The following is a 13,858-nucleotide window of genomic DNA, read 5'->3' on the forward strand; positions in this document are numbered from 1 at the left end:
TCTACCAGTAATGCTGCTGTACATAATCTCATCCATTGACATTGAATTCTTTTAACCGCTGATTAACTAATGCCAATGAATCTGACACTAAAGTGAGGTCTATGGCCGGCTCTGTGCCTGTTCTCATGTTAAATCTTGTCCCACACCTTTTATTTTATCCCCATTAATTCTTCAATCACCATTCCATTATCATCATTACTACTACCCCATAATTTGCTTAGCATTAAAATCTCTACAGCATACCAATTTCCTTCTAAATGTACTGCAAGTTTGTCTTGTAATGCTATTGATATTCTATTGAACAATTAATATGAGTTAACAATTCTGATAGTTCTTTCTCTTGTCCAAATCCCCCCCCCCCCACACACACACACACACACGGGGGGGGGGCCCTTAAACGCCTTGAGTAAATTTGGTTACGCCTCAAATGTGTTTTTCTTCTCCCTGATATTCTTGTCGTGCTCTGTTATACAAACAGCAAGAATATATTTTTAACAATCCACTATATGCACTATGTTTTTTTTACATTGGTTGCTTTGCAAATTGTTACGCTTAAATGTGGATGTTATTGGATTTGCACTGCACATGCCTGCGTTCATATACAATTATTTTTGCTATAAAATGAATAATATTGTAGAGGAGCGTTTTGTTCACTTATACTGTCAGGCATCAGCCGAAAAAGGACACGACAGATGGTTATTGAATCGGGACAACACACCCGTTTATTTTCCTTCACTCTTCCAAAACGTCTCTCCCCGACAGAACCCACTTCTGTTAGAACTCCTTCAAAACAAGAGTCCCAACCAACACCCTGCTTATAACAGGAACTACACACCAACCTTCCATAATAAAGCCACTAAATAAAATAGCTTACAATATGTATGGTAATAGTTGATTCTAGTCCTGTGTGTGGATCATATAGTTGTGATTAAAGGTGTGGGTGGGCCGCACACATTTTTCAGTTTTCAAATTGGGCCGCCCCATTCTTAAGTTTGGGAATGGCTGCCTTAGCCATTTACACCTCTCCTAGCTTCTTTTTCAATTCCCAAGACAACGCTATTGACTAAGTTCGTCTTCCTTTCTGAATTCAAGGATTATTTTGAATTCCTCCCTCACAATCCTTCTGTGAACAACTATATAACCTTCGTCTGAACTATTTTCTTCAAAGCTTCGTATAAAAATACCAATAAAAAAATTAATCGTATTCAAAGCCAAAGTATCAAAATTGGTTTTCGATCCAACTTTTCTCAACACAAAACTCTTCCGGAACTCTCCCAAGCTGTTTTCTGAAGCTCTTCTTCTTTTTGATGTTTCATGGCAGTTGGCAAACAATGTTATGGAATTGTAAAGGTGGTTCAGAGACAATCCCCCCTGCACCAGGGGAGTAATCAGCTGATGGCTGTTAGCTGATTACTCCTCAGGCTTAAAAGGCAGCAAGAGAGCAGCCACTGAAGGGAGAAAACACAGGAGAGACCAACCATTCACCTTTTCTGTCTCTCATGTGACTCTCTTGTGTTTCTCCCTCTGTGAAAACCGCGAAGCCATGGAGGAGAATTAGTTCTCATAATTTGCGAGAATTCGGGTAATCTGGGACATTGGGTAATGTGGGACACCTAAATCCATTCAGTTTATTTCCTTTTCTAACAGCAAATAACCAAATCTAGTCAACAGGACTTTTACTAGCATGGATATCATGTGACTGAAATCACATAACTTCATGCAGGGAAAGTGTTAATCAGAAGCTCCCCTTTGGAATTGCATGACAAGGTCAATGACATGAGATTCTGACAAGATTAATGTTAAGGATATAAATCTGTCATAAATAAGACTATGTTCCTAATTGTTATCAAATTATGTTTATGATGCATTAAAGCAACCAAATATGCAATGAGTTGTTCAAAATGTGTTTTAGTTTGTTGTTGTTTTTTACATATTTTTTAGCTGTCCAACTTTATCAAATATGATTGGTAATGTGGGACACCATGCTTTGGGTAATCTGGGAAAGTCATTTAAGTTCTCTCAAAGTGGGAAATATGCTATAATAGGTACTTCCTGAAGTAATAAAAGATAAACTAAAGAGATGTAAAATATCGTCTGCAGTTGTCAGACTGCAGACTCCTTCCTCTTCTCCCTCTTTATCACATCAAAGAAATTAATATCTCATCAATACATGTTACTGACATGACTTCTTCCCCGGAGTCCCTTTGCCTTATCGTCCACAGATCCAGGGCCGCGGCTGCGGATCTGTGGATCGCGTATCAGAGATCGTAATGGTGGATTTTGTATTGTGCTGGCTGATCGTGATAATAATGGCAGATCTCTTATCGTGTTGGCATCTGATAATGGTGGTGGACCACGATCGAGGTGGCAGCTGATGGTGGATCCTGATGGCGGCAGTGGACAATGACTGTGGACTATAGTGGCATCCAATCTTGATGGTGGATCATGATCGTGGTGGCAGCTGAACATAGGCTATGATTGCAGCAGGACTGCTTGATATACAATGTCTCCTCAGATACTCGACCATTACTGACAATAATCCATCAATTCATTGACCTTCAGTTATGCTTCAAAATGTTTACCCTTATCAATGCTGCTAAAACCTTTATCTTTCTGATGTTCTCCTTTACACATGACATCTATTGCACTTCTGTCCGTCCTGGGAGAGGGATCCCTCACATGTGGCTCTCTCTGAGGTTTCTACGTTCTTTTTACCCTGTTAAAAGGGTTTTTTAGTAGTTTTTCCTTACTCTTGTTGAGGGTTAAGGGCAGAGGATGTCACACCTTGTTAAAGCCCTATGAGACAAACTGTGATTTGTGAATATGGGCTATACAAATAAAATTGTATTGATTGATTGATATTAACATTTGTTATTATTGCGGATAGGTTCAGGTAGGCATCATACATCATTTATGTAAATGGTAAATGATCCGTATTTAAATAATGCTTTTAAATGCAGTTAAATTATGTCCAGTGCGCAGGGAGCGTGTCTGTGCGCATTTGGTTCTCTTAGATGTGAGGATTTATTTTCGTTTTGGTTTGTATTGTAGGTTGTTTGTGCAGCTCTGGTTAAGAGTCCTCTTTTTGTAATATTTGTTTCTTTGATTTGAAATAGCACCCATCAGTTTGTTTTTCTGTTAGTTCACTACCTGTGTTGTGAATACAATCCTGAAACCAAGTATTATAACAAAATAAACAACTTTTTATAACCAAAACCATCTGGTTTTATGTCTGGTTGGTTAAGTCAATCCCCGCCACTAACACACACATCTCAATCTCTCACTGTTTCCAGATGCATCAATGTTTTTACTGACTATTAATAAACAGTGTGGCTTCAGAGTTAGTGCTTAAAGTGTGTCAAACTAAACAGGCTACATTATGTGATTAAGAGAAACATTTCATCCAAGAGGCTTCTTCAGTTCAATTCAACAGGACTTGTTAGTAAAGAACCGATTCATGTCTTGTGGCCCTGTTTTATTTATCCCGTTCCCATGGGTGGGTGATTGGTGTATGAGTCAAGCATACGTGTGGATGTCGTCAGAGTCAATCCGTGCATCTCTGGCAAGTACACATTTAAAACCCACCCTCTACAAAAGTCACCTAATTTGGCATCAGCTTTAAAGGAGTTCAGGTTTTTTAGATCTAAAATCTCCAACATTAAAATCCCATAATTGTGTTATTAGTATATTTAGTTATTTTTCTCAAGATTGACATTTTATGAACACATTGGGGTTCGGTTATTATGACAGAAAAAATACACAAATGTGAACATCTTTTAATTGAAAATAGCCTTTATATCAGTGCAAGACAAACCTTCAGGGCCTTGGAGTTGTTTGACTCAGTAGATATGATAGTTGTGTACTGATGTGGACAGGTGTGTGGTTTGTATTGTTTATAAGAAGACTAAAGCTTGTCTTCTGAAAATTGCCTGAGATGGTGATGTCAAAAAGTGAACATGCTGCAGTGTAAGGATTCCGGATTAATCCTTTATTCCACACCTTTCATGAACTCCAGAAATTCTGTCAGAGAGAACAATGAGGGAACAATGACCCACAAAGTCAATAAAAAAAAATAACATTTGTATATATGAATAAAGTACATGCATATGAGCATTGTTTGTAAGACAGATGGTGACACTGACAGTTATGCCACTAATGTGCTGGTTAACGTACCGTCATAATCAATTTTGCCATCATTGTTTTTGTCTCCATCCTTCATCAGCTCCTCAATATCGTCTTCCGTGATGGTTTCTCCAGTAGACTCCAGCATGGCCTTCAGCTCCTCTAAGTCTATGTAGCCATCTCCATTCCTCAACAAAAAATAAAGGAATCAGCTAATACTCATTTGGAATGTTTGCTGAGTTGAACCCTGTTAGCCCTGTGTACAGTGTGAACAATATAATTTATTTCTAACATGGTAACAACCTGATCCCGTGAAGTTTGGGTTGTTACCTGAAGTCAACAAGACAGCTCTGTTTGACTTTAGTTATATTTCAAACATCATCTGTAAATCTACTAATGGGCGTCAGCACAGATTTCTTTTATATAGTAGAATTCCTATGAATTTTATGAAGGCTCTGCATGGTGCGAACAGACAATGAAGAGAAACCTACTTGTCAAACATGCGGAAAAGTTCAGCCAACTCCTCCTCTGATTTTCCTTTGCTCTCCTCCTTCATGCAGCGGACCATCATAACCAAGAACTCATCAAAATCAACTGTGCCACTGCCTGTGAATATACATGATATGATATTATTAAGACTGAATATCTCAATATTGTATGTTTAGGGATTTAATCTCTTAAGGTCCAGTTTTCCGCCTTCATGTGGTAAATCAATTTATTCCAATCCATGAAAAAAAAAAGCTTCTGATGTCTTTTGTGCTGTGATGTGACACATTGAGAGATGATGACATACCATCCTCATCCACCTCGTCAATCATCTCCTGTAATTCTTCAGGAGTGGGGTTCTGTCCCAACATTCTCATCACCTTCCCCAACTCTTTGGTGCTAATGCAGCCATCCTCTGCATCCTGGATGAAGATGTCAAATGCAGCCTTGAACTCTGGGAGAGACACAGCAAGTGTTACTCTCTGACAAGGAGATATTTACTAATAACAACAAACATGTACAAAAGGTTACATCTCTAAAAAGAAACAGGCTTTAAAAGCCCATTGAACAGAAGTATCTAAACCCAGAGTTTAATTTCAAATCATACATTCACTGATGCCTTTATTAGGAACATCTTTACACCTGAGGCGTGTACTAAGGAGCAGGATGTGCGGCTCTTGAAGTAACTTCAGATTCAACTCATGACAATACTGTCCAGTTAGTTTACTAGAAAACCAGAGTCATCATTCCTACATGATTTGGGACGAATGAGATTGAGGTGACAAGTGGCAAAGTGAGAACTGATAAAGATCAGCAGATATTTAAATGAATGGAATCATTTTGCTTTTCCATGATTTTCATGTGTGCCCTCAAAACAGAGGTTCTAATGTGAGAAGGGTGAATTTATCACACACAAGATTATTTGATTCCCCCACAGGATCTCTGACAGTGATAATGCTTTTACTGTCTTATTCTATCACTGCAGCTCGGAATACAGAATACCAAAAGAAGACTGTGTGACGATAAAGAGAAATTAATACAAAACCCTCTGATGTCTTTTATCAAAAACATTGTCAGCACTCTTTCAAATATTTACAATGATTATAAAATGAACACATTATGTTACTTTCATGTTGCTTAGGTACACTATAACTTTGAGCCAACATTACACATCAAACAAAATCATTTTGGTGGTTCTTTTCTCTTGTAGTTATTTGATCATGTTATTAACATTTCTCTGTATGGCTTCAATGTCACTTTTGGCTGTTACTATAACCAAATTTAACAGCAGGTATTTTACGACTTGGCCTTTTCCACAGAAAAAGCTGTAGCTGTAAAAGCCGACCCAGAGGTAACTGAGACAATTAATCACGAGCTTCATGTTACAGGCTATCCTGGACAGGGAATGTTGGTTCAGTGAAGCCAGAAAACAGAAATATATTCCGGGTGTGTTGAACTTGCTTTGTAGAACAGGATCCTGCTTTTACATGCAGTTATCCAATCAGCCAATCATTCATTAGCAGTGCAACAGGTACATATGTTGTTGGGTGCATCAGCTCTCATCAAACATCACAACAATTAAAAGTGTGAGCTCAATAACTGTGGCATGATTGTTGATGGCAAACGTGCTGGTCTAAATAATGGCCTCGAGATTCTAAGCAGAGCAACATTTCAGAAAACATGACATTTCAGAGAATACTACATTTTAGAAAACAAAACAACAGAACCTAAGTTTGTGACAACTGTAGAACGTCATTTCCTGTTTCTGTTCCTGGTTCTAATTATGTGACTTTTTTGAGTTTGATTGAAAGGAAGAAACATCAGAAGGACTTTGTGCTATTTAATCTGATCAAAGCTCCATGGACCTACATAGGATATCAGTTGTCCCACTTAAAACTTTATTTCAGAATGGGGCAAAACACAAAAAAACGTCAAGTGATCAGTACTTCAGAGGTCAGCCTAACGATTTGTTGCTGAGTACTGTCGCTTATCATGTGCATTATTTCATGGCCACAGTTTTCCATCTTCTATTGATTACTTCCAGAATAATATTGCCTTGTGTCACAAGGCAAAGGTTGTCTTAAACTGATCTCATGAACATGTTAATAAGTTTAGTGAACATGCCAGCCTCTGCAGGCACTAGGGGCCTCATTTATAAAAGGGTGTGTAGGAGTCATGCTAAAAGTGTACATGCACACAATAGTGAAAGCATAATGGCATGCGCAATGGCATGAAAATAGTTCAGTCAGACAACTCACGTTCAAACATTTATTGCAACAGTAGAACAGGTTTAGTGTTTGGCGCCTAGGCTCCAACTTAATCACTCCCCCATATGATTACACAGGAATGATGGGAGTGATGAGCAAATAATTGTAACCCCCCGTCGGAGCCTACAGGTGGATGCTGGGGTGGTGGAGGGGCTGAAGCAACTGGTAGCAATACTGCAGCAGCAGTGCGAGCAAAGGGGATGATGGGAAATTTCTCTCTGCTTAAATAGACCACCTGATAAGGTGGGTGTGTATTATAGATGGTTGTGGAAAGTGAGGTATATCACATGAGGTATGTCACATGATTGGAGCAGCGCAGCTCGAGTTGGCTGCCTGAACTAGCTCGCAGGCGTCGCTCCATTAAAACATTATGGTAATTTGAATCTTAAAAAACACAGTGATCATTTTACACAGTCGGTAGTCAAGTGTGCGTGAGAATGCTCCTCAGTGTTTGTAGATAATTTTCTTACAGAAGTACAAATCCTAGATAAGAAAAAAATTGGTGAATGTTAAATCCTTCCTAAAATAGTTAGGAAGACGCAACTTCTTCTTGAGAACGGTTGGTGAATGAGGCCTATTGTTTTTTGAATGGCGAATCAGCTTTATTGACACTGCATTTTGTTTGCAGATCAAGGATCGCTGCTGCGGCCACATTATGGATCATGATGGTGGATCGTAGATGGTGATCATGGTCGTGGTTGCGGCTGACCATGGACTATGATTACAACAAGACTGCTTGATTTACAATATGCCTACTAACATCTGCCATTACTGGCAATAACTCCTCCATTTCAATTGTCATTGCTGCTACCTTCCTTTCTATCAGACATTTTCTTATGTGTAAATACATTAAACAATGACACACCTGTCAATATGTAAAAAACTTTCTATTAATCAATGTCATAAATATTGTAATTATGTTGATGTGTTCAAATACACTTCTGTCCATCCTGAGAGAGGGATCCCTCACATGTGACTCTTTAAGATATTTTTATGTTTTTTTCCCCTGTTAATAGTTTTTTTTTGGGTAGTTTTTCTTTACTCTTGTTGAGAGGAAAAAAATGATGATCGGTGAATATGGTCTTTACAGTTTTGCCACTCACCCATTCACACACACATTCATACAGTGCATCTATGTATAGTACTTTTTTCATCACCTATCACCTTTCACCCCTAGAACAGCCATCAGGGGCAATTTGGGATTCAGTAAGTTGCCCAAGAACAGGGAAGACTTGGAACAAACCGCTCTACCTCCTCGGCCACAGCTGCCCATCGTGTGTGAGATGTATGTGAGGAATATATTAATTTGAAGCCACAGCAGTGGTATAACTGATTAAACCAAAGTAACCTTTTGCAGCTGCAATAAACACAGTGAGTGTGACAGAGAGGACAGTGCCTGTGTGCTGTCTTTGTACAAGTAAAGCCTGATGGCACAGAGAAACCTGTGGCTTTTGCTTCCTGCACATTGACTGAAACGGAACAGAAATATTCCACGGTCGCAAAAAAGGGCACTTGCCTGTGTGTGGGATGCATACAAGTGGAGGTCATACCTTTGGGGTGATGCTTTACTCTCCGCACAGACCACCAGGCACTGACAATACTATCAAGCATAAAAGGGATCTGTCGGGCAAGAAGGCATATTTCCCACTCGTGTGCATGAGTACTCTGTTTCGATAATGATGTTTACTGACCAGGGTCCCAGAAATATATGGCCACACACCTGTGCCTTCTGTCAGTACCCTCAAGAGACAACCTGGTAACACAGGCCCACAAGTCACCAAGGGATTGTTTGCACAACACTACGCCTGTGAGACCTCTACTGGTGGCCAAAAATTGATTCAGAAGTACAGTCTTGTATTGTTATATCTGTACTCTGCTAGTCTTTCAACTAAACAGCCCATACTCACCATACACCGCTGCAACTTGTCTCAATGCCTGATGAGTCATGGAAGAAAACTTGGCATGTACATTGTTGGACCCTTTGACGCCGTTCCCTCCTGCAGGCCATCACACTGACAGACTACAATTTGAAATAGTCTGAGCTTGCCTTTTAACATACTGCCACCACTGAGGACTACACACTTCCTTGCTGCTGTCTTTAGTCGTCATAGTAGCCCAGAGAACAATGTCGTCTTAACGTTTTGTCTCCTGCATGACTGAGGGATAACTCATAGGAGAACAGCAGTTAACCACCCAGCTGCTAATTAATAGGTTCCATCGTGTCCTCTGTATTCAATCTGCAATCCAACAGTCGAACCCCCCCCCCCCCCCCCCCCCACAGCTATCACACCTCTTCTTCCCAGCCTGGACAAAGACACTACCCCCCCCCCCCCCCCCCCCCCCCCACAAAATGGTCCCAGACTGCCCCCTCCCCCCCATTACACCCCCCGCAAGGCAGCTGGACCAGACGCTGTCTCCCCCTCCACACTCAGGTACTGTGCGGACCAGCTGTCTCCAGTGTTCACGGACATCTTCAACACCTCACTGGCTGAATGCGTGGTACCTGCCTGCCTCAAAACATCCACCATCATCCCGTTCCCAAAAAGCAGAGGATCACAGACCTTAATGACTACAGACCAGTCGCCCTGACCTCTGTAGTAATGAAGACCTTTGAGCGCCTCGTGCTGACCCACCTCAAGGCCATAACCAACCACCTCCTCGACCCACTGCAGTTTGCCTACAGAGCCAACAGGTCTGTAGACGACGCAGTCAACATGGGACTCCACTTCATCCTCCAGCACCTTGACTCCCCCGGCACCTACGCCAGGATCCTGTTTGTGGACTTCAGCTCCTCATTCAACACTATCGCCCCAGCTCTTCTCCGAGACAAGTTGACACAGCTGAGCGTGCCAGAGCCCACCTGCAGGTGGATCACTGACTTCCTGACAGACAGGAAGCAGCGTGTGAGGCTGGGCAAGCTTGTCTCTGAGCCCCGGACCATCAGCACTGGAGCCCCACAAGGTTGTGTGCTCTCCCCTCTACTCTTCTCCCTCTACACCAACAACTGCATCTCCAGCCACCCCTCTGTCAAACTCCTGAAGCTTGCAGACGACACAACCCTAATTGGATTAATCTCCAATGGGGACGAGGCCGCCTACAGAGAGGAAGTTGACAGCCTGGCTTCCTGGTGCAGCCAGAACTTCCTGGAGCTGAACGCTTCGAAAACTGTAGAGATGGTAGCAGACTTCAGGAGGAGCCCAGCCCAAACCGCCCCCCTCACCATGTGCGACTCCCCAGTTAAAACAGTGGAGTCTTTCAGATTCCTGGGGACTATAATTGCACAGGACCTGAGGTGGGCTGAGAACATCAACAAGAAGGCCCAGCAGAGGATGTTCTTCCTGCGGCAACTGAAGAAATTCAACATGCCGCAGAAAGTGATGGTCGAGTTCTACACGGCCATCATTGAGTCCATCCTCACCTCATCAATTACCGTCTGGTTCGCTGCCTCCACTGCCAAGGACAAGGGCAGACTGCAGCGGATCATTCGGTCAGCTGAGAAGGTCATCGGCTGCGACCTGCCGGCTCTCCTACACCTGTTCCACTCCAGGACCAGTAAGAGAGCAGGCAAGATCATTGCTGATCCTTCCCATCCCGGCCACCACCTATTCCAGAGACTCCCATCCGGAAAAAGGTTCCGGGCCATCAAGACTAAAACCTCGCGCCACCTGAACAGTTTTTTCCCCATGGCAGTGGAGCTCACAAACAAGCCCCCTGCATCACACTGACTCCACCACTCCCCTCCGCACATAATTTATAACTTATATATTATTGGCACTATCCCGGAACCAATCACTGCACCTTAGCACCGCACGTGCCCATAACATAACTTATTGTTCTTTCTGTATATATTGTTGTTTTTATGTCCGATTGTTGTTTTTATGTCAAAATGCACCAACCACACCAAGGCAATAAAAATAATTCTGATTCTGATTCTGATTCTGACATCCTTCGAAAGAGACTGTAATAAACTGGCTCCAGGTACCATGTACCATGTAACACCACATGCTACAACTTTTACGTCACCCTATGAACTCCTTTTTAACAAAAAAATGCATTCTTATTTCAAAAGTCTTCCCCAGTGCATGTGCACAAGCACACCCCAGATTCACTCCCCAGAAACTGGGAGAAAGAAAGTAGGCCCAAATACTTTCTTACTGAGCTTTTGAAAGACTGGAGCACCTCCCACCTTGCTCATCTTCCCTCTGCAACCTGAACCATAACTTCTGCAGCCATAACTTCTACCATGTTATAAGAAGCTGAGATAGTTGCACTGTAGTTGTTGTTACTGTTAAAATGGTTAATACAGTTTGAAATATTGATGGTAATGCACTTGACACTTTTGAAAGTGAAGAAATTGCTAATTTTTGCCTTTATGTGCATTGTTATATGTTTAATGTGTCTTATGTAAAGCTATTTTCTTTCATTGCTCTGGTTATGCTAATAGCAGCAAAAGAGAGTGTCCTTTTCTATTTAATTAGTTAAGACAATTACAGTCTTGCCTTGCCGTAATAAGATTCGATTTAAATCTGACTTTCTCTTTCCTACTAGCACTTGTTTGATCAGAGAGTGTAATCTTTTACAGAGAGAAATGGATTCTATCATTTAAATGTCTACTCCTTCATACAGCTAGGTGGCACTGTTATAGAAGAAGAGAACTAGTACTAGTTGAGACCTATATAGAGAGATAGAGAATGCCAGATGGCAACTGTTGAGTGTACGCTTCTATACCGCTGGTGTTAACTAAAGCTGTTTAAGGTAACTTCAGCATTGTCTTGTTCTTGAGACCACACTAAAGTCATACTTCTTGATAATGTTGTAATTTGTACAACTGGACAGATATAGGTAAATATAGATACAAAACAGTATCAAATAGCAATAGTAGTTTCCTCACCATTTTTTTGTTCTTCTGTCAAATTTTCAACCTGAAAGAAAGAAGAATCAGGATGAACATTGTATATATCAGTTATTGTTTTACCACTTCACAGTAATTACAACTTCAACTCAGCAACTACACTGATCACTTCAATTCTGTACTATTCTCAGCGCAGCGGGACTGCAATGTTACACTACTATGGGAGTGGTTGGTATCAGGTGTCACCCATTTGTTTTAATAGCCATCAGCTGTCCCTTCTCTTTGCTCCCTGAACTGTTTGTTCTTATTGTCAGGCACAGAAATGTGACCTTAATAAAGCAGCCTGTTACTGTGGTCACTGGGCTTTTCACAACTATAGTTTCAGTGTCATACAAGCCCTTCAACTTGTAAAAACACTTGTTTTTTGGCTTTCAGACATGCTAATTATATATATTTTTTTTACAAAAAAATAAGAAGAGAGATATATATATATCTCTCTTCTTATTTTTTATAATATTGCTATTTGTATATATATATATGTTATAATATAAGAAACATATTAAAAGATATAATAAGTTCCAGTTTGTTACTGTTGCAAATAATCACAAGCAATAGTATTCTAGCAAGTGTTCTGCATCACAATTTCAAAGTTATCTTACACTAATAATAATATAATTTATAGAAAATTATAATAGAATAATAAAATATAAAAATGAATCCTAATGTTGTTGTTTTTTTCAAAAAGTTTGATGTAGAATGTAATCCTTGAGGGGTTAGGAGGACCCCAAGGATGTGACCTCTGTATCTTCAGCAACTACTACGAGGAAGTAAATTCAAGGATAACATCAATCCAAAGACTTAGTGATCATTGTATGCTTTAGAAATTACATAATCTAGAAAAATAATATAGCATATTACACTTGGAATATTCTGTACTCACCGCTGCTTTATATACATCATCCATGGCTGCTGATCTGTTGTTGAGTCTGACACACCACTGAATGTACTGCTGCACACAGATACAATACAAATGCTTGTATCTGGACTGTGGGTGACTGTGGTACTAAAAAAGCTCTTGACTCATCCCTCAAAATTCAAGGGGTAATAAAGAGAGAGACAGAGACAGACAGAGCGGGAGAGATCTATAAATAGGTACAACGGAAGGCACTCAACAATAGGCTGTTCTTAGTCATTACTTCATACTGTTTGCGATGATACTTTAATTTATTCATAGATTGAGATTGATAGTTCGCATGAAGGTAGACATGATTTAGGTAACTGTAAACCGTGACATCTCTCCTTGGGGAGTTAGTTTGACAAGGGTAGATGGTCCCTAACAAAGAGCCCTGGTCACAATTAAGATCCTTCCATCTATCTCCTCATATTCCACTGTGCCCATGTAGTGTGTATACTTTTATAGGGGGTTTATAGGGGCTGTCATGATATATGGTGTAAATGACGCAGTTTCGAGTCAAATTTTAATATTGGGGCTTACAGACACTTGGATGACACCACAGGAGAAGTATCGGGGCATTTTATGTTTTTTTCTGTTTGAAGAAGTGGTCGCCAGTTACTTCAATTGTATTGGATTTGGCTGCAACGCTGTTGTACCCCTGAAACACCAAAAGTGTTTTGTGGACTCAAACACTTCTCCATCGTCATAGTGGTGAGTAGATAATGAGTGAATTTTAATTTGTTGGTGAACCATCCCTTTAAGGTGATTGAGGAGATTGTTGTTAGTACAGACTATGCACTTTTGGCCAAGCAGATGAACTTTTCTTTAAATTTTCCTTTTGCTTAACCCTTCATAAAATATGGAAAATGCACCTCCTTTATGAAGAGTTTTACTTTCAAGCGCTCCTGTGGCAGCAACACAATCCAGGTGTTCATTTACTTTCTAAGTACAAGTAAGGACTGACTGCTCTATCAATCACTGAAAAGTGTATTGCAAAGGCCAAATGGCCATCTGTTGAGCCAATGTGCCAAATTGACAGCAAAGCTAATTTTTCATCTGGTATTTTTCTGCAATCGACACTTTTTTGTCCATGCAAGCCTAGGCCATGGACAAAAAACACCTTGGCCCTGACAGTGTTCTCAAGGGATTCCTTGATCAAGGCAAGGGTATTCCAGG

The 13,858-nt window shown here is 40.6% G+C and overlaps 1 protein-coding gene across 1 annotated transcript; it reads right to left on the bottom strand.

Annotated features, from left to right (window-relative positions):
- Positions 1-3,967: 3,967 nt before the first annotated feature.
- Positions 3,968-12,797, bottom strand: LOC117765173 (troponin C, slow skeletal and cardiac muscles-like). Its single transcript, XM_034591519.1, has 6 exons — positions 12,668-12,797; positions 11,767-11,797; positions 4,916-5,062; positions 4,614-4,728; positions 4,174-4,310; positions 3,968-4,020 (listed from the first exon to the last, which is right to left on the bottom strand). Exons 1-6 carry the CDS (start codon positions 12,689-12,691, stop codon positions 3,989-3,991), a joined length of 486 nt encoding a protein of 161 aa, XP_034447410.1. The 5' UTR covers positions 12,692-12,797; the 3' UTR covers positions 3,968-3,988.
- Between the last annotated feature and the right edge of the window lie 1,061 nt (positions 12,798-13,858).

This window comes from Hippoglossus hippoglossus, chromosome 7 (genome assembly GCF_009819705.1).
Source record: "Hippoglossus hippoglossus isolate fHipHip1 chromosome 7, fHipHip1.pri, whole genome shotgun sequence".
NCBI lineage: Eukaryota > Metazoa > Chordata > Actinopteri > Pleuronectiformes > Pleuronectidae > Hippoglossus > Hippoglossus hippoglossus.

Bases quoted from the DNA above. Each gene is read 5' to 3' on its own strand.
- LOC117765173 (XM_034591519.1), bottom strand. From the start codon at position 12,691: ATGGATGATGTATATAAAGCAGCG. The intron at 4,729-4,915 runs GTATGTCATCAT...GTATATTCACAG, and splicing joins TGACGAGGTGGATGAGGATG to GCAGTGGCACAGTTGATTTT. The intron at 4,311-4,613 runs GTAGGTTTCTCT...TTTTTTGTTGAG, and splicing joins CTTTTCCGCATGTTTGACAA to GAATGGAGATGGCTACATAG.